Here is a 19,002-nt window from a genome sequence, read left to right as displayed (position 1 = left end):
ACTAGGTACTCTTCTTCTTGTTCTTCTTCACTCTGCTATATACCTCCGCCCCTTCTTTCCCCTTACATTTCTTTCTCCGTCTTCTAATCGAGTTATATGGGGTTTCGACTCGCTATTCGCTTGGTGAAAACTGGAAAGTTTTTCAAGACGCTGCTAAGCCGTAATGCCCTGACGATAAAGTCTTGTTCGAAAGAAACGAAGAAGAAACAAGATTCGACACAATGAAAGACAAAGAAATAGGAAGAAGGAAATAGTGCAACTTCGCGATGCCGCGAGAATTCGCGCATATTGTAGGAACTTCCGCAAATCGAACGAAAATTCGATCAGTAAATTCAAGGAGTAAAAGAATCGTTCTTCGCGAGCAAAGAGACAAAATATTTTTTTAGTCACAAGTTTTCAGTTATTCAATTCGCGTTTTTATATATATATATATGTATCTATATATATGTATCTTTATATATATATATATATATATATATATATAAAGTAGATATAGATAACGTCATTTACTCACTAACAATAAGTAAAATTACCTAAACAATAATAAGAAACAGGATCGATATGAATCTTACAATACATATCGATCGCTAATTAATTAGAGAAGATACCGCTTTCGGTCGGACTGGATCTTAATAGCCTAATAATAATATTTCTATTTGAATTTTGTACACTTTTTTCAACTCAGTAAACTGCGCACCGATTATTTGTCAGTCTTTGTAAACAGCTCTTTGTTGGAACAATAAATCCCCCTTAAATCGATAATTGATTTAACTTATTATTAGGCTACCAAGATCCAGCCTGACCAAAAATGGCATCTTCTCTAACTAATTGTAAAATTATCTAAATTAATATTAATATTAACTTTTTCGGAGGGGAAAAACGCCAAATTATTAAAAGCTTTTAAGAACTAAATTGAACTGCGTGTTACTTCAAAATTAAAAATAAATGTTTGCAAATTTACTCTCATTTGCGATCTAAATTTTAATTGGGACAAAGTGCCAAAATCCATATTCCTGAAATAATCTCAGTTTTGAGAAGCGTTATTGTATTCTGATCATTGTATATTTTCGTAGTCCGTATGGAATGAAAGCCCTAATTTTACCAGTGATATCTCACAATTATGCCATCAGACAGATACTGAAATGTCTTTAAAGAAGCATCTAGCACAGTTTACGGTTTATTATTGCCGTATAGAACAAACGTCCGAATCTCGAATTTAGCGTGTGTAAATCTGGCCCTGTATCATATTGCAAAAATTTCGAGAAGATAGCAAAACGACAGAATACAGCTCTATACAGCTTCGAAATCGCGTTGCGCTACTGTCTCTCTCCCTTCCGGATCCCTTTCTACCTCTTTCATCCTCTCCCACTCACGTCGACTTACGACGACGTTACCGACGTCAGGAAATGGCTCGAACTTTCTAATGTAAAATGCAAGGCGCAATATTACCGGGTAAGACCACAGCTATTCACATCTCTTCTTCTCTTTCCCTTTCTTTCTTTCTTACTTTCTTTCTCGCGTTTTGCTTCAACCCGACACGATAAAACTTGGGCTGTAAATCAAAGCCCCCGCAGGTTCGGATATTCTCAGATATTTTATTATTTCATAATAAAACTTCGCGTAGTTTCGATACGGAGGAAAACGAGAAGGGTAGACTATAACAACGTGGTGGAGGCTTTACGATCTTACAAATCTGACGGAGAGATACTCCGTCGATTTTTGTCCCTATTCAGTTCCTTTATAGGCACCATCTTTCGCATCGGAAAAGTAGAAAAGTTCGAAAACGTTTCTCCTTAGATTTTCATATGGCGGACTATATCGAGTTCGTACGTCGAGATACTATCACGACTTCAAAACATCTGGCTTAAAATAATTCTTTTGCTTATAGAAATAGAATTACTGATATGAGGCAAAGTTTAAAAAAAAAACATGTAATGTTTGATAATTGACATTGAAAATTGACTAAAAAATAAATTAAAAATTAATTAAAAAATAAATTATTTTTATACTATTACGGTAGAATAGTCAAGAACATTCGCTTCTTATATCAAGGAAATGTGAAATTAAATTTATGTATGCCAACTATAAAAAATATCTTACAATTAGTTTCCTGATTTATTAAAATTATACGATTTTATTCTCTCAGAAGTGAAAATTTAAAAAAAAATGGAAAGAAATAATAAAAATAAGTTAATTTTTATATATTTTCTAATTGAACCAGAGCTAGGTATACTTTATTTTCTCTCTTCATTTTTAGATATATAATATATTAGATTTAATAAATCTTTGTAAATGAGAAGTAATTAATCAATTTTCAAATTTTAATTGATACAAAGTATTAAATAATTTGCGTGTAATAATCAAAATTTGCTACTAATAAGCAAATTATTACTATCAACTGATTGTTATAGAGTACGTATAATACTCGCACATTATGTATAAAATTACATATATTATATTGCACATACATAATACGTCTATATATATTCGTCGGCGACGCGCCTACAAATTCGCATGCGGATCAGTGCGGGCGGTGGTAATTGCAGCGTAAACATTTTCCTAGGCGCTGATTGCGAGACTCATTATTTCGGCGAGGCTACGAATTGAGAATTGCGCTCGACATTCGACAACTCGAAGATGCCGCCGACGACCCGTTCCACCGGCGTTGATTAAGGCGAGGGGATGCCCTCATTATTGCTCATAATCAAGACGCTACAATAAGGAGAGGCTACCGAACGGGAGGATGTTCCCGTTCTGCCACGACAGCATCCGCATCCCTATTTCTCATCTGTCAGGCTCGATCCTTTTATGGCAACTATACTCGTTTCCACGGCAGATCTTGCCGACTAAGAGATGAATACGAAAATAAGCGGGACGTTCTATGATTAAGGATTCGGCGGTTCCATTCGTAAAACTAGCTCCTTCATCTCCGTTCGACTGTATTGAACTCGAAAACGCTACGTATTTGGGGAAGCATGGTCGGAATTCCGCACCAAAATTTCGCGTTTATTTCATATTCAAAATATCTGTATTCAGTTCGCATACATGCTGATTCATTTATCCGTACTGCAGTTGTAATGAAATTTACATTCTGTTTCCAGCGCTTAGCTAGATAGCACCGTATCAAATTTTTAGAAAGAATGACAGAATTACATTATCGAAAATTATAGCAAATATCTGTTATCTTTTCTTTAACCGTATCGGAATATGTCGAAATAACTCCAACACATTGCGGAATTTACATTTGATTTGCATCTTTAACGATGTCATTCGATTCTCTGGCAATAAAAATGAAAAAATTTAGATTAACGCCAAAGCGTGTGTAACAAAAATTCTCTCGTTAAATACTTCCAAACTTACCAAAATCTATATTCTTATCAATTTTTTTTCCTTTCTAAAAAAAGGCATGTTAAGTCGATACTCGCATATCTCGAAGTTTATTGTTGCCGCTTTTCCGCGATGCTGCTTGGTTCTCTCGCTGTGCTTACTTCATGAGCAGCTGTCATCTCGTATATTTTGATTTGACAGTTGTGTATTGTGTTAAAGCTAAATAGCGCGCGCGAAGCGCGCGTTTGTGATGTCTAGTATACATGTAAAATGAGGATCAATTTAGCTGTTATTTTTTCGTCAGTGATTTTAAGGGTATTTAACAAATAAGTGTTGTTTGGCATTTTTTCCATTTTTTAAGGATTAATATCTGTAATCTAAATATATATAATATGTAAAACATAAATCAATAAATTTTTGTCATATATTTGAAATTTTTCCACAATTACGTCATGACGGCTGTATTTCAAAATTGTATTACGAAAGCTTTCATGGTGAGCGGCAAACGTATCTTTAGCATCCTCGAAAGATTACCAAAAGCAGTAAGGGAGATGTGCCATTACGCAACAAGCTGTATGAGGGTGCGTTTCGCGTCGCTGGCATTTCTTAGCGAGGGAAGGTGATAATAAATCGCCACAATTTTCGCGGGAAGGAACCCGCGGTGTGGCTTACATACGAAATGGCGCTCCACTTTCCTTTCTAGGCACCTGACAAATACGATATGTAGGTGGAGCTTTTCGGATGCGACCCGGATACCCGGGAGAAAGTACGGAAGAGATGCGAAAAGCAGAACGGTGAAAGGGCGAAAAGACTCCCTCCTTCCGTCCTTCGCTCCCTCCTGCCGAATGAAGGCCGAGAACAGCAAGCTCTGTCGGATGATGGGTGCCCCTAATAGAGAGGGATTCCGTTCAATTATGTTCTTATGGAGCCATTCGGACCGCAATTCGCCGCGATTTTCAATGGCCAATAAGATTCGTTCAAGAAAGGGCGAAAGATAGAAGCGGAACAAAGATAAAAGTAGAAATGAGTTGGATGAAATGATCGAAATTTGTATGGGCCATTTAACCGATCCGAGGTGCTAAATTTCAAACGTAGAAATTGTATAGAGTAGATTAGTGTCAGTCCCGCAGATACAAATCAAGCGGTTACAACGATATTATCAACCAAGAGATGATATACTATCGAAATTATTATTCGTACGAACCGCTTGCTTTGAAAGCTCGATTTAGCAGATCGATTTTTACAGTTCTCCTATTAATCTCTGTTGTTGTAAAATGACGACCACTCAATTATTTTGACAATAGTCTCAACTTTGAATTTGACATAGGCTTAGGATTATTCAGTGTATTCGCGCGAAACTCTAACATAAAATTTTTGTTAACGATAGTTTATAAACTTGAAAATGATGCACAGAAAGAATTTTGAATTCTATTACGGAAATCCGCGAACTCTTTCAATCGTTTGATTTGATTATCAATGATATATCGGAGTTTCATGGACGAAAGAACGTATCCATAACTGTCCATAAGGCACAATCCAGCTTGAAGGAAGCACAGAGTTTCGTCTAATTTTCCTGCATCTCGCTTTACCCTCTTGGTTTCTGTGCCTGTCTGCGTTTCTGTCTTTCTCTCTCTCTCTCTCTCTTTCTCTCTCTCTTTCTCGCACACTCTCAATCCCTCATCCTCTTTGCCTCTGCTTCTTGACGACTTAAGCACCTCAATTTGGTACGTTCGCTTAATCCCCTTCCCGGAGGACTCGAAGGGGGGTAACAAAGTAAGGGAAGATGGCGGGAAGATAGAACGAGCCCGACGTCTGACGCCAGCACAGCTGCGTACTAAGCAAAATGCGAGATGTGGTAAAGTGCAGTTTGCAATTCCGTTCGTCCCCGATGAAGCCTGTCAGCCGACAGCGGCAAAAAGCGGTTGACTCGCATCTAAGAAACTTACATCTAATTAACAGTGATTAATTAACGTGCCACGCGTTTCCGCCATCGCTCTGTTTAACAAGATACCACTGTGACATCCTTTTCCTGCATGTCAGATATTATTGTACTTCACGTTCCTCCTATAATCACTGCACCGTGATGTCGTAAACTTTCTTTTTATCCTAACATGATTAGAGTGAAAAATACTAAAAGCGAAAGTTATATGAAAGTATTTACTGAAACCTTTATGAGAACAAGGCTAGAAAGAGTATTTTTTACTCGAAATATTCGAATAGCATTCGAAAACAATTTAAATAATTTTTTTTTTTGAGATACGATATTTCTAAATATTTTTTTATTTTAGCCCGTGAAATGTCATTAATGATATAATATTAACAGATTCACCGTCTTGTCGGTCATCGGTGACCGTCATGGTGTGCGATAGTCAAATATACATCACGTATTATATTTTTTGTGCAATTCAATGTAATTATAAATTAAATGTTTCATTGTTCTTTTTAATATTAAATGATTTAATTGGCATTAACGGAAAGTCACATAAAATACGCCTGGCGTTGAATGTGTTAATATTTATTTATGTCTGACGATGCATAATCCTGAATATTGAATTACAGTCAGTTGCAATAAGGTAGAAATAATTTTTCATGTTATGCGACAAAATACATGTACATAGTCGAAAATACTACATCAGCATGTAGTAAATGCAGACGAGGCATCTCTCCTATGTCTTTTTACTCCGACAATCTACGGTTATATAGGCACTCATTCGCGACATCTCCGAAAATTTATGGCGGCATAACTCCACGAGGGACGACCGCACAAACGCGAGACAAAAACGGATTTCGAGTGTTTTGTTTGGCGTGCAGGTTGTAATCTACGCCCAGTTGTCTGTCATCATTCACACTCGCGTACATTTATGTATTGACTCTGGCAGATTCTTAACAGCATCATTGTCGCATTTTACGGCGATATAAATTATAAATACACTTCATAATTGCATATTTGTGTACAAAGAATTAACTTCGTCATTAAACTAGAAATTCGAAAGCTTCGCGATATCTTCAAGAACATATGTATATTTTGATGAGTTTTATGGAGTTGACGCATATTGTGCAAAAATTTAAATCAAATCGCCTAGTCTCTCTCTTTTTCGCTTATATTTTTTATCTAATAGTGAAGAGATTTAAAAATTTTAGCGAATTGCTTGCGCTTTAGACATGTAAATTAATATTGAAATCTTAGTCTTCAATTAATTTTAAATGGTCTACTCAAAGAAAAGAAAAAAAAGATACTTTATTAACGAATATAGTGTTGATAGTCAAAACGTTTTCATATATTTGTAAAAATCAGATGAATTTTAAATTTGCTATAAAATTTTTAGCTTAGAGGAAGTATTGTACATGAGCGCATTTTATATGTAGACTTTCTGGATGCTACGTATATAGGACATCTCAAAATATATACTCTAATATATGCTCGTATTCCCCTAACGTAGGATGTCACATGAAACGTGTGATAATACCTGTCTGTGAATAATTCAGGGATTAGTAACGACGAATACCCAGGTGGTTCAAACGCGGCAGGACTGTAGCGCTGATCGATGCCAAGGAGTAACGGATCGGTGTAGCTATATACGAGTTTTAGGGCAGCTATTAGAAAGTGATGGCTTGCCAAGAGAGTTCGGACGCCTCAGAACCACAGCTTCGTGGTTGGCACGGTAAATCAACAAGTTGATATCCGTTACTCAGCCCAACTGAGACCGCATCAGAGAGTGAGAAAGGTAAAAGGATAGGGAAGAGAAACATGGAGAGAGACAGAGAGAGAGACAGAGAGACAGAGAGATTGAGAAAGAGTGGGAAGGAGAAAGGGAGAAGTAGAGAGTCCGAAATATAGATAATGATTACCAAATGACAAAATCTTCAAAGTGCATAATCTAGTACATAAACCCACTCAATATTCCCAACACGGTAACTCTCAAGACGTGCTCGGTAGCGTAAGACGCGATTTCCCACAGTCGAGGGTGTATATATATCTCCGAAATACATATAAATATATAACTTAGAATCGCACAACGTCGAAAAAGCGTTATCCGTTGGGAGCAAACTTACTCTAGCAAATTTCAGAACCAGCTTGGAATTGTTAATAAACTTGAAGACATTGATACCTCGTGGGGTTTCCATGACGCGGCAGATATTTTAAATTATATAGACTATATCCGCGCGATGAGAGAGAGAGAGAGAGAGAGAGAGAGAGAAAGCACTTAATACGTTCTATTTTCTAAATTGCTTACATTGTGATTATCGAAATGTTTTCAAAATCTTTGTGAGATATGTAAATTACATTGATAAAAGAAAGAAGCCAACACACAGTTCATACTAAGCAGAAATTATTAACAACGTAACTGCATGCAGATATTAATAAATATAATTAATAATTTAATAATAATAATTAATGCAATGTACACAGAGTGAGTTATTTTATTAATCTTAAATTTTTTATCCTATATTACTTACGTGTGATGAAAGATTTTTATTTATTGATATATTCGCACAGAAAACATTTCAAAACGTTAAAAGCTCTTAGCTTTATGTCTATAAAATAACTGAGATAACGATTGTCCAGATTTCCTCAAAATTTGTTTGCATTCATTATTTCCGATCTTACGCTTTGAAAAAAATAAAAGATGATTTTGCCCCTAGCAATTTGCATTTCAGCAGTCAGCCACAGCAGTTACAATATGCGACTTTTAGAATAACGATCAACCATTAGGAGTTATGTCAACCTTATGTCCCTCATCCACTAGTTATTACGAATTAACACACCGCGTGAGAAACGGAAGGATGGCAGATATTTAGAGCTTGTCATAGAAACTTTAGGAACGATTACCGATATCGTGGTCAATGAGAAAGTCTATAGACCGCGTATAGTTCGTATGCAATAACATATTAATCGGTTATGGGCGGGTACATCCGTGGAGACCGTAACGAAAGCTCAGTAACTCGAGTGTACGACCAGCAGTAACGTGCTACGGACCTTTATTGGCCACTAACTTCCTGTCCGGAACAGGTCTGGGCCGACTAGCAATAATCGTTACTACTAACCTCCCCTCTCCTTTAGGGAACGACTTAAAAGTCTGTCGTACTCGGCAATGGTCAAAGGCATCGGTCGCCGTTCGTTACTCCCGTTATCGTTTTATCAACTCTGTATTGAACCGAATTAACTGAATTAGGAATTAAGAGCGTTATAACGGGATTATTATACAGTTGCAAGCATAATAAACGGGTCACAATAAACGAGCTATTTACACACTGTTTGCGGTACGGACGAAATTGTATGAAAAATGTGCTTCGATTTATGCCTCGTGTGCAGCTTGATAACTATTCACTGTATATTTATTATGTAGCATAATACTCTTTCTTAGAATTATCTGATAATAATCGTAACAATATTTGGAATCGTCGCAATGTGTTCTTTAAATGGATTATTATTATATGTAATATATATAAATATGTATGATTTGTCGCTTTAACATGGTTCTGCATCCCGAGAATGAGAGAGAAAACAAGTTCGCGAACGATTATCGTACTAAGAAACCGGAAGGCTACTGATATTCTGCGTTAAAGGAAAAGCAATCGACGATAAGGCGATTCGTGGCAATCGCGACGTGCAATCGCGACTTGGGCGACGAATCGCACGAGAAATCGCGCTTTGAGAACCAGGGCGTTTATCTGGCCGTGTCGATCGCTGTTTCGGAAACTTAGATTATGGTCGTCTCGATAGAAGGCGATTAGGTTCACGGTACGTTGAGGCGCAAATTGGTTCTCGGGTGGTTTACTTGATTTATTACCATTTCAATCGACAGCCGGATCGCCACGTAATACACGCCTAATTACACAGTAAGGCGCTAGTTGATCGTCGGGCGTCTTTGTTGTTGCGAGCTTAACATCGGTATCGATATCAGGGAGATAAAGTACACGGTATACAATATTGCTGATGTTACGGAGGTGCTTGAACGATTGATTACGCGCGTAAATCCTATATTCGAGGAACTTTCATGACAGAATTATTAAATGATACGAAGGAACACCTATAATCGTCTTTATTACTTCGGAACTTAGGCTATTATCACCTCAAAGAGAGGAGATTAAGGTTACGGCAAGACGAGAAGCTCGAAATTAATTCCAGCACCTGTATTCCAGCACCACCATCTTGATTAATTGACACCCCTAACTGGTGATTGTGTTGTATGTATTGAAATGCCTAATCAATAATAATCGGGTATAATGATACATATGTTCAATAACGATAGCCTTCGATGGAATTGGAAGCCCGCGTGGCTAATTAGCGATTCAGAATAGAACATAAGTAAATGATATATGCATATTTAACAGCGGACATTAAATGTATTTACTGTCAGTATTACATGACGTTAAAAATTATAACTGTCAGTCCAGCATCATGCTATTTTTACTCAATTATTGACCAATAATTTGAGCGCATTCGCTACAAGATGAGTTTACTCGACAACTACATCGACGGACATTACGTTAAATGAGAGAAAATTAATAACGAAGTTTTATTGCTGAATCTTAACATGAAATGACCTCTTTTACAATGTTAGAACTACGTTAAAAGAGCCATTATCGGTATCGTCGATGTCGCTCGTAAAATAAGTCATCAAAGTTCGACGACATTAAAAATAGAGTGGCCGTAATATTATTAATTATAGAGGTATTATCGAGTATTTGCGAAGAATACTATTATAATCGACAGTAATTGTATGACTCTGACGTTATACAACTAGATTCTGACGTGAAAAATTATCTATTTCAACATTAAATTTACATACTATTATTTTTATCAACGGTGCTCGATTTATCAAATAATTTAATCTTAGCTCAACGATTTAAAAAACGAAAGGTAGCAGTAATATTAATTATTTAGCTTATTAGTGTGAAGAATGAAATTGCTGTCCGAAAGAATTAATCGCAACACTAACACTATAGCGGTATGTTAAATCTCAACATGAAGCGACCCATGCAAGTGAAGTAACCGTTATCGTTATCGTCGGCACTCCTCGTAAAACGAGTCATCAAAGTTCAACGACATTAAAAATAAAATAGTCACTATGTTGCCTGCTAGCTCTTTCGTTATCGATCACCGAGATTCCGCGTCGTAAATACATCGCGGGAAACAAACAAAAGTTCGCGGAAGTTTTATGTGCAGACAGGGGCGAAGGTGGAAAGGGTATGGCCGAAGGAAGATGGAAAGAGCGCGGAGGTCTAACTCCTCGTATCCATTTACAAGTTTTAAATCGTTCCAGCGGCGTGCCTTTTGAAAGAAACCTTTTACCTTTATTCTCAATGCACGATAAAATTCTGAAACGCGTTCGCCGGCTGCCGCGCGGCTTTTAAACGTTAACACGCGCTCGCTCGGCACAATGGCGGGGTCGCATTATACTCGAGAATCGGAGGGAGAACAAGCGGTATAGGAAGAAACAAGGGGACGACGAGCGGTGGCGAAGGGATAAGGTAGAGTGCCACCGAGTAGAAAGAAGACTGTGGTGAGAACAGAGAACTGTTGTTCTCTCCTTCGTCATGCGTTCAATTTCTTCACGCAAGGAGTAGAGTTGCACCAACAAGGATACAAATGATGTTTCATATTGCTCTGTATGGCGTCTCCGTCTTATCCCCTTTTGATTGCACATATTTATTGCGTAATATTATAAATACTAGAAAAAAACTTCTATTTCATAGCGATATATATATATATATCGCTATGATATATATTAATTTATTACTCACCGACCTCGATACGCAACAGCGGAATTATATCTGCCACGTAGCTACGTTCATTCTGTAATAAACAAATATAAAATTTGTATTAAAACAGTGTTCAAAAAATTTAATGTTTTAAAACATAACTTTTATGCGCATTGAACGTTTGATTCATTATTTAACTAGATATTTGTTTAAATAATTATTATACATTTTCCAAAAATAATCTTTACATGAATCAATTCTTATAAAATATTAAATTATTCCTTTTCTTCTAACTATTATTTCTAAATCATGGTGAAATAAAAAAGCTCAAGAGAGAATAAACAAAAAAAATTACTCTTACACAAAATAAAAATTAATATTTACCGCAAAGTTGTTCCGCTGATGCCCGATGCCTCTCCCAGGCCTCCTCCTCCTCTCAGGCTGTCCTCTCGGGTTGTCAGCTCCCTCGATGCTCGACACAACTCCACCGGCATCACACGTAAACGCGGATAACTATAATCGCGCGATATTTAATACGTCACTCCCGAAAACGTGAAGTAACGACCGATTTTGTTCATGGAAAAATCGCCCGCGATAACCGCGTTATCTCGACGCGTTCAGAGCCGGACAACTGACTCGATTTACCCGATTAAGGACTTAGCCCCGCGTGGTCAGTATGAAATGCTCGACAAAGAGAAGAGAGATCCTCGAAAAGTAGAAAGCGAGCTCTCTACAATGAGGATCATCGATCCCCTCGCCACCGACACGTCGGGTTGCAGCCCCTCCACGCACAGTGAAGTCAAATGATCTGGGCAGACTGCGATCCAGGCCGTTCCCGTTCAAGGACCACGCACGAGACAGTCGTCACGTCTGAGAACGTGGAAATTGACGCAGTTATATACTAATTATTAAAATTGCTCGACGGAATTCCGAATAATCCGACGAATGTGACGCGACAAACCGTTTATGCAATCGGCGGCGATTGGGTTTAGTTTCCCCGTTCTTCGGTAAAAGCGGAATAGCCTGTAAAAGATAAGATTATGCGTACGTTTAGTCGGTACACTTGGTTCAGATAGATAGAAATAAATGTACGCGAGAATAGAAATGTGCGAGAATAATGCTATAGTTGAAAGGATTATATATAGAAATAATTTTCTTAGTATGTGCGCCGTAAAATTATTTTTAAAAAACGAATTGCAAGAATAAATCAGGGTAGAATATCACATGTTTTGTTTACATAATTTTAAATAAATATCAACAAATTTTATGTTGGAAACTATTCCTGAAAAAACTATTTTCAGGAGCTCATATTAGTGAGTACGGGAGTTAGTCTTCCCGAGATACCTAAGCCAATGTCTAAAAATTAAATATTCTCTCATAACACACTAAGTCTTTTTTATTATGTAATAAGTATGTGCTGCGAATATTATTAATTGTAAATCAAACGACAATTTGATACATCACTTGATAACAATATACCTACATAATAATGAGAGACTCACGAGCTTTCACTATATCGGTCCAACATAATACATTTGAGTGGCCATTCGCGAGATCGTAAATAATTTTTTTCGCCATAACTTCACGATTTTTATGAATCCTCAAGATATCCCGATTTGCATCCTCGTAAGAAGGATGCGCCATAACTTTGCGATGGAGAGAGGCTGCGACGGTAATTTCACGCCGTTGAGAGAGACTTATAGATCATTTAAGGAGCTCTCAGAGACCAAAAGGGTGGACCATGAGAACGGGATGAAGGATATCTCGAGCTTTTTTTATTGAAATGAGCACATCTGGCAACCAACGGTCGATCAGCTGAGCACGCATTTTTTCCTCGTCTCATTCAACCCTGCGAGGCCGATCGACGAGAGCGGTTACGTTCTTTTGTACGTTGGCTACGGAGCGAAAATGGAGCTTTGCGGGGTGGCTATGGTCGCCCAGCCACGACAGATAAATTTCCTTATGAAAATTCGGAGTTTGGTCGAGAGAGGATCGTCTCACCACTCACAATTTATTAGATCTTGCGCGGATCGCTGACCGTGCTAGCACATTCATCCTGTTCCGGTCCCTCGTCATTCTCAACGCCTTAAAAAAGTAGGCCTTGAAGATGACAAGGGTTCTACCTTCGAAACAATTAAGAAATACGATACTTTATCTTATTAAAGACATTTTGAGAGTCCGTTTGCCGGAATATAATCGAAAATATATTATATATTTTTTTTTTCTATAAAATAAATTATAATCCTTTACTTTCTCCTAAAGGGAGATTATTTAATACTCTGCGCAACATATATTTGAAAAGACGAACACTATCAAGGAATGTCAACGGTAGTCCATGGCGTCGCACTACGCTCGCGGGGAGAGAATCGTCAAAGTAATGGGAGGAGGGGGCCAAGGTAGGGTAGTTAAATGTTACCGGTGTCAGGACATGGCCTTTGTGTTAGGGGAGTGCTTGGGCTTCGTGGAGTTAGCTAGACTGGCAGAGTACTATAAATTACATAAATGAAGTAAGCCCCTTCCGCGCTCAAACGGACGTCTTGCCAAGTTTATAACTTAATCACTTGTGCTATACCCGTAGCAAGAGGAGGAGCTTAGATGGATGAGAGGATGCGAGACGGAACGAAACGGTCGAGATGAGAGTGAGTATGCCGTCGACGGATAGCGTAGGAGATGTAAGCGAGAAAGAATCCGGCAGAGAACAAGCCGAACGATTAATGGTGTCAGCGTTGAATAATTGAATGTGTCACGCACATATTGTCTCAACATTAGCAAGTTTTCTTCCCGAAGCAACGGCTCTGGCCTGACCGTTTTATTTGACAATTAAGCGAACGATATCTATCGCAAGCTAGGTTATTTCTTCTGACTTTCACTCGATCGATCGCACATCCTTTAATTTAATTTCTAACTGAAATAAATGTAAACATTCTGAGTCTTTCGAATATATCTTAATCATTTTGTTATAAAAAATATATATAGAATGTTTCTTCCCCTTTCCCTCCCCCGCTCCTGTCTCCTAAGCGTACTACTTCTTGTTTGTTAAACTCACTATTTCCTGAACATTGAAGTCATAATAACTGAAAGTTTCATTAAATGTTTAAATCTTTTATTCGTTAGGAAATCAATTTCGACAATATTAATAGAGATAAGTTACATGGAAATTAATAATCTCTGTAACCTTCGCAACGTACCGCATTTTACGCAAACTTCCTCACAAAACCGGACTAGAATCGCGGATTGCCAGCTTACATTCCTCCCGGATGACCACCGGATGCATTTAATTACGGGTCACCTAACGCAGCTTCGGCAACTGCTTTGGTACGGAAGTACTAAATCCTGGTTATCTTAAGCAACATCGCGCGCTGGATTCGTATAACTCGCGCTTGCCGGATATCTCGGCGCTGAATTACTAGCTAGAAGAGAAGCGCCAGCGCGTGGAAAAGGCGAGATTAAAATCGCCCGGAGAGCAATGCAAAGTTTTTAATAACCCTTGATGCTTGATTAAGTTACGGCTCTCTTCTCCGGCTCGCTGTCTCTCCTTCTCCCCGCTGTTCGTCTTCAGCTGAAATAAATTTCGCGGAGATTTCGCTTACAGACCGCGTTTTCGTGCGGTACGAGGGAAGAAGCGAGACTCGTTTACTCCGTCAGCTAAATTAATGGAAATCCGGGATGGTTTCTTATCCCCGCGAATATGCAGCAAAATCGGAGAGCTTTCGCGTCCCTGCCACTACCAGTTACTCTAATTCAAAATTATGTAGACGCATTTATTAATGCGAATTAATCCGATCGCTAAGATATCATTATACTTATAGTAAATAACTCTCCCATTTTTTATTACCTTATCATTTAATGTGATATGCATACGATATGTTACGATATGATACGGATAACGAAGTCAAGGATTATTATGATTCATTTCGTTAAAGCTGGAAAATTGGAAGACGTAAGAAATTACAAAATTAAATTTGGAAGAAAAGTAGAGACCTTTTTATATGATAATCACTTAATTGCTATTTTAATTTATCATATTAAAGACAAAAATGTAATAAAAATTTAATGAGAATGTTTTTACTTTCAGGTTTTGGATTTGTCACGTTTCAAAGCGAGGATGTCGTCGACAAAGTCTGCGAGATCCATTTCCACGAAATTAACAACAAAATGGTGAGTAGCCAGCCTGTAAAGTCTACTCGTAGAACGAACCTTCTGCCCCCCCAAAGGGGTGCTCTCCCTTTACTTTATATAACCTCAGAGGTCGCGTCAAAAGGTATTTGCCTTCTGCTCCCTGCCTGCAGTGTTGAGCAGAATTAATTTTCCGTATAATCGAGAAGGTCTATCTCTGTTATTTATATTTGACACGCATGTGAAATGTACATGCAGGAGAAATCATAGATGAAAAAGGGAAGAACTGGCTACAGTTCCTCCCGTAACAGAAGTCTTTATTTGCTTTCCACTACAACGAAAAGCTCTCTTACGAGTCAAGTATTTTCTTGATGCTACCTCGTATCAATAATCCCAAGGTAAGCTCGCTGCGCTTACCCAGTCAATATCGTCTTCAAAACTCTCACTTTCTACAGTTAGTTATTTCTTTACAAAATTTTTAGCAAAAAACAGAAATTTTAGTATTTTTAGCTATCTAATGATTGACGGAAAGAGTAAGCAACAAATAATAAAAATAATGTTCTTAATTTCTCTTTTAATATCTTGTCAAGGATGATTCATACGTTATCGATGCATAATCGACACTTGAACAATTCGCCTAGATAATTACGAAATGTCCGACACCTGTCCTAATCATCAGCTTCCTTTCAACTCTTGTTCGAGTCGGCCGTCTTTCTTACCCGTCCCTCTCTCTTTACCTGCTCTATCTAAAATTTCAAGGTCGAATGCAAGAAGGCACAGCCAAAGGAAGTGATGCTCCCAGCGAATCTGGCGAAGACGCGAGCGGCCAGCAGAGGCGCATACGGTGAGTTGGTGATGGTCGCGACACCCACCCCCACCACCTATCGCTACGCGCCGTATCCCTTGCCGACGGCGGCCGCTGCCGCTGCACATGCAGCCGCGGCAGCCACCGCCGGGCCTCCTCACCATCACTTGCTGGCTCCGATAGTCGCTACCGCCGCTCCGAGTGCGGCCGCTACCTACCAGTACGCGGCCGGTGCAGCCGCGCCGACAGCCGCCGCGGCCGCTTCCACCGCGGCGGCGGTTTACGACGTGAAGCGTGCGATCGCGGCAGCTGCCGCGGCCGCGGCCGCGGCGTCTTACCGGCCGCATCCGGTCGCGGCCGCGTCCCGCGCCGCCGCTCTCACCTACTCCATGAGCGATCTGCTCGGTGTTCAGGGCCTCGACATGGGCGCCGTTTACCATCCAATACCCACGATCGGCCTATGACCAACAATACTTACACCCCTTTCGCGGCCGCAATAATTGTAGCTCATCCAGGGGTGTCACTTACTTACGTCCGATTGTTGTTTCGTTTAAATCGATCAGTCGTCCTTCCTTTTTTACGTTGTTTATCTCGACAACCAAATTTTTACAAGTCTTATTGTAGTATGTCATCGTGAGTTTTACAATTCGTATGTATTGAAGGACGACATAATAAAATATACGGTTTTAAATCGCAAACACAATACTCTTTCTCAATCTTGTTCAAAGATAACATTTGATACGTGCCAAAACTTGTTGTTTCGGATAGATCGATTTAGATTTGCAGAAATTATAGAAACTCAATAGTTTGAATACACTCATATAAAAGAAATATATATTTTATTGAATCTATTTAAGACTTAATTGGCCAAAGAAGACAACGTGTTCTTAAAAATTTTTATTTATAATCGATTGTAAGATTCTGGAAGGAATCATGCCGAGGAAAAAGTTAGTCTCTCGTAATAAATGAGTTATTTTTTAATAAAATATTATATTAGATTAAACAGCACTTTACACATTCCTCGATTAAGACTGTTCTAGCCTTCGTTTTAAAGTGAGTAGTCAACGAAAGAAATCGAAAGTATTAATTAATATATGTCGATCAGTGATCAAATAACCGGGCGTGATAAATATCAATTTCAAAAAGTGCAATATCGTAGATTTAGGAAAACCGTTTCTTATTTACCGGTTCGAAATACATATCGAGAACGCGATATTTCCGCGGAGTTGTTCGCGGTTGGCAATGTTCGGTAAAACTGTGATCGTAGAAGCAGAAGAGAACGCGTAGCGAATTGCAGATTTAATAAAGAAGTAGTAGTTACCTATGGGGCCTCATTTTCTCGTAGTGAAAAGAAGTAGACATGTAGCAACGAGACAAACGTCACAAAAGACTGGTAGTTATTTCGTAGGTAATTAGTAACGCAGGTAGTAGGACAATAAACAAAGTGTTCAAATGTAGAGAGAAAACGGACCGAAACGATCCAATATTGCTCAACAATAAGTCGCCGTTGCGTCGAACGTATCTCCTCGTAGGATTTTGTCTTTCGATTTATAAATTCACAATGTTCAATAAAATATAAAGTAAACATTTTGAAAAAATTTTTTCTTTTCAATAAAACGTTACTAAATTTAAAAATTAAATTTATGTGGATTTTATGATCTTTTAAAGACAATGATAATAGTTTATTCTGTTTTCTTAAAATACATTTTTTTATGAGTTACGATTATTTTTATAATATTTTTAAATTGAAAAACCAGAAACATATTGAGAATTGAAACGTTAATTATTATAATTCAAGTTATAGTGCATTGTTAGTTTAATAAAATTATTGAAGTATGCTAATATACTTTGAAAATAAATATAATTATATAAAAAACATCTTCTTTTAGATATTAATGAAGATAGGCAGGGTGAACAAACAGTAACTCTACAAGTCATGTCTAACTAAATTTTAATCATCTACCGACGTCGAATAATTAAGTTTTCGGTGTCCATCACACTTGCCGCTAAAAGCACTTCAATTAAAACGCCGTAGAAATTAACACCGACATCGAGTTTTCAACGAAGGCGGAATGAGAGAACAGGAAATCGAAAGACAAGGTGAACGGCAATTTTCAGGTCACCCCGATGGGGAAACAAAACGACAAGTCCTCGATGGAGATCGTATGTTCGTCGTTCGGCGGCTGTCAATTCGTTGGTAGAACCTAGTTGAAATTTTAGCGTTGCGAACGAAGCTCTAACGTAGAAATTGTCGTCTGCGAGGTTACGCAACAAGACCGGGTGATATAATTAAGAGCCGCGAGGGAGGATATGGGAAAATGGTCGCGTTTCGTGGCGTATTTTCGAACGTCTTCAAAAACGGCAGGATACTTTTTCGGGGCGAAACAACCGTTCGTTCAAACAACGAGCGCGCTCTTCGTTGAAACCGTTGATTACGAATATTTTAACAGAAAACTGAAATAATATAAAAGAGAAAAAATATCCCCTCTCCTACCCCCTTTCCCTAGGTAGTGGTCGCCGCGTATAACACGCGAGCAATAATTGAAGGAAATCAATTAGCGGCAAATTGTCGGCGATGCGGCAAGAGGGTGGTTAGCACGACGGGAGCCCGCAGGAAATGGTTGGCGACACGTGCACTTCTCATTTGTCGCGTCTTCCGGAATATTTTTCGCAAGTGACTTCATGAAATTTCATAATGTCGAAGCAAGAAAGAACTCAGTGTTGTAGACGATATGAAAATACTCAAAAAGAAAAACACGAGCTCGACACTATTTATATGTATATAAATGCATACGTGAATCTATATACATATACGTATATACGTATAATATATTTATATTCTATACTTGTACGGAGTGTTCAAAAACTAGCGATATACTATATCTCATTAACATTAAAAATCAAAATAAAGAGAAACATTGAATAATTTTGAAAGAGAAGAGATTCTAGAATATAAATTAATGGCAAGGCTTGAATTTCAAGTAGATATGAACAGAAAATTATTATTCTGGGCTTAATTATTATTTTGCATTTGAATTTATGAAACG

The 19,002-nt window shown here is 38.2% G+C and overlaps 1 protein-coding gene across 6 annotated transcripts in view; it reads left to right on the top strand.

Annotated features, from left to right (window-relative positions):
• Rbp6 (RNA-binding protein 6) overlaps positions 1-19,002 on the top strand; it is a 598,496-nt gene that overhangs the window by 527,655 nt on the left and 51,839 nt on the right. For all 6 annotated transcript variants that reach the window (XM_071701376.1, XM_071701372.1, XM_071701373.1 and 3 more), the window contains 2 exons: positions 15,110-15,192; positions 15,910-15,994. In XM_071701376.1, the coding sequence (XP_071557477.1) occupies positions 15,110-15,192; positions 15,910-15,994 (168 nt within the window). The remainder of the gene's footprint in view (positions 1-15,109; positions 15,193-15,909; positions 15,995-19,002) is intronic.

The sequence above is a fragment of the Temnothorax nylanderi genome, unplaced genomic scaffold, assembly GCF_030848795.1.
Source record: "Temnothorax nylanderi isolate EJ_2023f unplaced genomic scaffold, tnyl_v1.0 TNYL_tig0025_pilon, whole genome shotgun sequence".
NCBI lineage: Eukaryota > Metazoa > Arthropoda > Insecta > Hymenoptera > Formicidae > Temnothorax > Temnothorax nylanderi.
The sequence above is the reverse complement of the archived record's forward strand: the minus strand, read 5'-3'. Positions and strand labels throughout refer to the sequence as shown.